The sequence below is a fragment of the Prosopis cineraria genome, unplaced genomic scaffold (assembly GCF_029017545.1).
Source record: "Prosopis cineraria cultivar Desert tree isolate PC_DT_omini unplaced genomic scaffold, ASM2901754v1 PC844, whole genome shotgun sequence".
Lineage (NCBI taxonomy): Eukaryota > Viridiplantae > Streptophyta > Magnoliopsida > Fabales > Fabaceae > Prosopis > Prosopis cineraria.
Window position 1 is genome coordinate 6,622 of NW_026556169.1, and position 6,398 is coordinate 13,019.

The window sequence follows — 6,398 nt, forward strand, 5'->3', positions numbered from 1 at the left end:
TAATTACAAGGCCTACAAATAGAGTTGCGGGTGCAAACTTCATTAAATACAAATTATAAGTGAAGGTTTGTGAGATGTATTATATTAATTCACTGAGATTATAAAATTTTGCTAATATATTTACGCCAACCAACAGTGATGACAGTGACTTTGGTGGTGGTAGTACGCTACGCTCTGGACCATGAGATTCCATGGATCACACACACACACACACACACACACACACACACACCACATTTTTTTCTTAATTATAAATTAGGGTTTTTTCCTGAGAACAAGAAATTAAAAATTCACAAGTTATATTGTAAAGGGACTGCTCACAAAGTGGCAAGCATCATTGCCACACACCTAAAAAGAAGCACAATATACTCAAACCCTAATTTCATATATATATATATATATATAATTATGATTCAACCCTTAATTTTAAAGGCAAATTTAATTTCCGTATTCAGTTGAATATCTATAGATTTCTCCCGCGTTTGCTTTTTTTTCAGTATAAAAATTATTACTAATGCAAAATGTGATTAATTTCTTGGAATAGAAATTTGTCACACAATTAACTTGTTCAAATATTAAATTTCATTACTGAGAAAAGAAGCGTGCACAATAAACTATCTGATAGAGAATTTTTACATGATTTGTTTTAAAAAGAAAAAGAAATTGCGTGGTGATCAAGGGTACTTATCAAATATTCAAATTGCATCAACATGTAATCAAAATTCAACGTCCAGCTCAGCGAGTTTGAGATTTCTAAACTTCGCGGTTCAAGTCTAATAATGTGCCCGTGAATAATTTTAAATAATAATAATAATAATAATAATTAAATATTTGTTATACACATTCGAAGTTATTATCTGTGCTGACCAAAAAAAATAAAACAAGTAATTAAAATTGATGATATATTAAGGAAGACGCCATGTCTACATATTTTGTCTTTACTTTTGTAACTCATATTTCTTCCTATTTACTCTTTCTCATTAATTCACCACTACCCTCCAGACATATTAAAATGATTATACTGTAAAATAAGATTGTTTTACTATTATTCTCTTCTGGATTTAATTCTTAACAAATATTTAAAATTTCATGGCAAAAAACTTAGATGAAAGAAATGAACTATGTATTTTTTTAAGAAAATTTGAGGGTTTGAATTTTCAAAAATAAAAAAGTCATGTTTTAAAAATTATATTTTAATTAAACTCAATAATGGTTGAATCTAGGATTAGACAAATGTCTTTATGTTGCTTGGCTAGAATAAGCTTATCCAGACCCTCGCATTTTGGGTATATACATGGATGTATAAATTTGAAATGAAAATTAAATTGGAATGGCTGACAAATAGAACATCTAGGGAAGTGGGAAAGAAAGAGAGAAAGGAGGAACTTTAAAGCAGAAAAAGCAAAAAAAAAAAAAATATATATATATATATATATATATATAATTTTTCTAATATAATTCCCATCTGTCTTCAGACCCGAAGTAAAAAAGAATAACAGGAAATCATATGTACCATTTTGCCCTTCAATATTCACACACACACAGCTAAAGTTTCAGTCTTTGTATTGCGGTCTGGGGACAATCTCTCTCTCTCTCATATTTGAAAGTCGGAATGATTTTCTGGCATTTATACTTCCACGGTTCCACCCCACATGGCCAAACCTTTAAGAAAACTCAACCCTTTTTTCTTTTCTGTGTATTCTTGATCAGTTAGAAGCCTAAGACTTCAAGTTGTCTGAAATACTATATCCATTGTCTTTCAAATTTCAAGCACTAGACCCGAGAGAGTGAGAGAGAATAGAAGAAAGTTGCTGTTGTTCTGCGATTTCAAGGAATTGGAAATGGTGAAGGAGACTAAATTATAAGGTGCTTAGAATAGTGGTTCTTCTGTGATGAGTGGAGTTCCAAGTCTGGTTTTGTTCCGTTTCTCATGGAAGAAGAAGACAACCTCAATGCCAACAAACAGACACACGCATGGTTCTGAATAGTACGCATGGTTCTGAATAGAAACAAGCCAAAGAAATTTCTCAACCATGGATTTTAGCCTGTGTTTCAGCTCTCCAATCATTTCCCTTCTTGTACATTTACTCGTTCTTTTTGCTTCTCTAGTTTGTCCTGTCCATTCCTCTCAGTCTCAGATTTTCAATCAGACTTTTCACCCCCAGAAAGAGCTTCTAAAACTCAACATCATAAGAACTCGTCTCCACCAGATTAACAAGCCTTATGTTAAAACAATTCAGGTACATCAAATTTTCTGTTTGTGTGTGTCCTTTTGTTTTCATATGTCATGAATATTTGTGTGGTTTTGCGCAGAGTCCTGATGGTGATATAATAGACTGTGTCGTGTCTCATCAGCAACCAGCTTTTGATCATCCTTTTCTCAAAGGGCAGAAACCATTGGTATTGAAATTATATTTATCTGAATGGGTTCTCCGATACTGATATGGATTTTAACCAGAATACTGGAATTCTTTTCTTTTTTTAATTTTCAGGATCCTCCAGAAAGACCAAAAACCAGTCATTACCAAATGGGTTCGTTGAGTGATGAGAATTTTCAGACATGGACTTTGTCTGGAGAATCATGTCCTGAAGGAACAATCCCAATCAGAAGAACAAGAGAAGAAGACATGTTAAGAGCCAGCTCGGTTCGCAGATTTGGAAGAAAAATCAGAGGCCGTGTGAGGAGGGACTCAAATAGTAATGGCCATGAGGTATTCATTCATTCTTCTTCTATCTCAAAGCCAGAATTTTCTTTTCTTTTTCTCTCCTCTGACGAAGTCAAGCATTTAACTAAGAACAGATACAAGAAAATATGACAGAATATTGCCATTTTGTTACGCATTCTGATTCTACAATTAAATCCATAACCATAAATCTGACCACCAAACACCACCCAAATTAATTCCTCTTTCTTGTTTACGACAGTGATGACCATAGTTTTTCAGAATTCCTCTGCAAATAGTTTCCCTTACTCCAAAGCAACAACTTCAGAACTGTCTTTCTCTCTTACGATTTAACAAAACAGGCTCATGTTCATCTTCAAATCACACCCACCAACCTGTTCAAGAAAATTTCACAATCTGTGACTGTATTACAAACTTGGTTATGTGTTATGTTCAGCATGCAGTTGGATTTGTGAGTGGTGATAAGTATTACGGAGCAAAAGCAAGCATAAACGTGTGGGCTCCACGTGTGACGAATCAATATGAATTCAGTTTGTCTCAAATTTGGGTCATTTCTGGTTCATTTGGGCAAGATCTCAACACCATTGAAGCTGGCTGGCAGGTACTGTTCACTCATTAAATTATTTGCAACACAAAACACTCTATTTTCCCTGTATCGTGAACTTTCTTATTAATGCATCACACTTAGCGACTTAGATAAGCATTTAAAAGGCCACCACCAACAACCACCTACCTCTCAATTTTTTTGCCGTTGTCAGTGTAATTAATAATATTTGGATTGCAAGCAAGCAAAGAAGCTAAGTTGCATCAATTTTGATGCAGGTCAGCCCTGAGCTATATGGCGACAGCTACCCCAGATTCTTTACTTATTGGACTGTAAGTGGATTTATTACAATGTTGTCTTTACTTATTAAATGTTTGTGTTTTGCTTGTTGTTCAAGTGTAAGATGATATGTGTGGATGCAGAGTGATGCTTATCAAGCAACTGGGTGTTACAATTTATTGTGCTCTGGCTTTGTTCAAACTAACAATAGAATTGCAATTGGGGCTGCCATTTCACCTACTTCTTCTTACAAGGGCGGACAATTTGATATTAGCTTGCTTATTTGGAAGGTAATTATATTTCTGCTTTAAATTTAATACTTCTACACAATTAATTCATGTTTAATATTACTGATTAATTCAAAATGATATTTTTCAAATTCAAATAAGAAGCAGATTTAAATTTAATACTTTTTTCATTTATGGTAGGTGAGTTCATTTGATTTTTTTTTTTAACCTTTTTAATGTGAATGGTAAAAGTCAAGCTTTGTCACATAAGTCGTGAAATGGACCAAGAGGTGTTTTTTTTTTTTTCTTTTCGTAGTCAAAGGAAAAAAAATGGAAAGGATGGGTCAATGGTGGGATCTCCACTGTTTTGGAAGTCTCGTGTTGCCATTGAATTTTGTGTCTAAAAACTCTAAAGTAGAGGCAGGGCTTATATTTACGGGAAGATGACATTTAAGAATTATTTTTAATTTTGTAATAAATACCTTCTTTTTATTGTCTTGGGTGGATAAAAATATTGTTATAATGAAAATATAAAAAATTGATAGGAAATATTCCAAATTTGTTATAACTTTAATAATAAATTTAAGTTGTAAATTTTCGTTTTGTAAAATATTAAAAATTTCTTATAACTTCATGAATTTAAGTGAATGGTGATAAATTTTATGGAGTTTAAGTTACTATAATTTTATTACTCTGCAAAAGTCTAGGAATTCTCTTATAAGTTTTAGAAACAAAAATAAATAGCTGCGAAAAAGAATGTATTCGTTAACCATTGTAGACTCGTAGTAGCGCCTTTGTGATCCGATTAGAGAATGACAGGATCCGAAGCACGGGAATTGGTGGTTGGAATTCGGGTCGGGCATCCTAGTCGGGTACTGGCCGGCGATGCTGTTCACGCACCTGAGGCAACATGCAAGCATGGTTCAATTCGGAGGAGAAATAGTGAACTCGAGAGAGTCGGGTACCCACACAATGACCCAAATGGGAAGCGGGCATTTTGCGGAAGAAGGATTCGGAAGAGCCTCTTACTTTCGAAACTTGCAAGTCGTTGATTGGGACAATAACTTGATTCCTTTGTCCAATCTTCGGGTCCTTGCGGACCACCCGAATTGCTATGATATCCAAGGCGGTATTAATCGTGTGTGGGGCAACTATTTTTACTACGGTGGACCCGGCAGAAACGTCAAGTGTCCCTGATTAGTGATAAATTACAAACCCCCCGAGGGGGGAATTTATTTTTGGGCATTCTTGGGCAAGCTTCTCAGGCTGATTATTTAATAATATTAATTCTTGTTATATTAGTATTTTTTTTTTAGGATTTTGCATTTTGACTAACCAGTCATCCATTGCTTATAGACACTTGTGTAAATCTCAAACAAGTTGAATACTAAATATAATATCCTCATTTGTATCTTTGTTATATGTCTCTCTCTTTTTTCTGCCTTATTTTACTATGTTGTTCTGAGTTTTTTATTGATAAATATACGTTGTTTTAACCTTTAGCAAAAACATAAATTTTAATTCCTTGATTTTTTAAATTGTAAATTCAGTTCTTAAATTTTGATTCATAACAATTAAATTTATAAATATACACATTCTTGATTTGGAACAGCATAGTCCGTGTAATTATTTAATTTTAGTACAAGGTCCTTATAATTTTTTAATTCAATAAATTATAATAACTGAAATGTATTAAGTTAAAATTTAAAAATTAAATCAATAATTAACATAAAATTTTGTGATTAAACTTGTATTATCCTTAAAATTTATATTTTACCTACTCTGTGTTTAACCTATGAAAAAATATATTCTATGAAAGTCCAAAAAAAGTTCAACTTAATAGATTAACAAATCCCATATACAGCCTGACATGAACATGTATATCTTTTTTTTTTTTGTATTTTTCAAACTTGACTTCTCTCATTTTTTTTATCTCTCCATTTTCTCTCCACCTTCCATCTCAATTATTGAATTCATTTTTAAAAGTTTCATAAAATTAATTAATTTTTTATAAAATTTTATATTTTAATAATAATTTTATAAAATATTAAATTTTAATTATTAAAAAATGAATTCAAATAATCAATATGGAAAGTAAAGAGGACATGGAAAGGGGGGAATGAAGGGAAGCCAGTCAGGTATTTTTTTTCATTTTCATTTTAAATTATTTTACTGTGAAGAAAGGATGTATTGTATCAGATGTTTTAATTTTGTGTCAGATACATTAAGTTAAAATATAATAAAAAATTATATACTCTATATATATAATGATTTTTATACTTCGAAACAAGACAAAATATTAAATCACTAGCTCTACCAAAACAAAAGTTGGATATGCTGATAAAGAAATAGATTAAGTTTCACCAAGAAAAAGAACAGAGAGAGAAAGGGGAGGGTATTAGGTTTCCTCTTCTCATTCCTTATTATATATATTTTTTTAACAAGCATTCTTTATTATATTTAAACCGTCTAAATTTAGCATAAATTAATAATGAAACATATTTATTAATTTTTTACAAATTTTAATTAATATAAAAAAATAAATATAAATTTTATGTTTATTAATAATTATAAAAACCTAACAAATATGTTTCATTATTAATTTAAATTCATATTCAATATGGATGGTTCAAAATTAATATTAATTTATTTATAATTTTTTTA

At 31.4% G+C, this 6,398-nt stretch overlaps 1 protein-coding gene across 1 annotated transcript; it reads left to right on the forward strand.

The window, feature by feature from the left end:
* Positions 1-1,617: 1,617 nt before the first annotated feature.
* Positions 1,618-5,147, forward strand: LOC129298547 (uncharacterized). The gene is made up of 7 exons (XM_054936963.1): positions 1,618-2,240; positions 2,314-2,400; positions 2,493-2,711; positions 3,121-3,285; positions 3,507-3,560; positions 3,651-3,797; positions 4,554-5,147. Exons 1-7 carry the CDS (start codon positions 2,034-2,036, stop codon positions 4,929-4,931), a joined length of 1,257 nt encoding a protein of 418 aa, XP_054792938.1. The 5' UTR covers positions 1,618-2,033; the 3' UTR covers positions 4,932-5,147.
* The last annotated feature ends 1,251 nt before the right edge of the window (positions 5,148-6,398 follow it).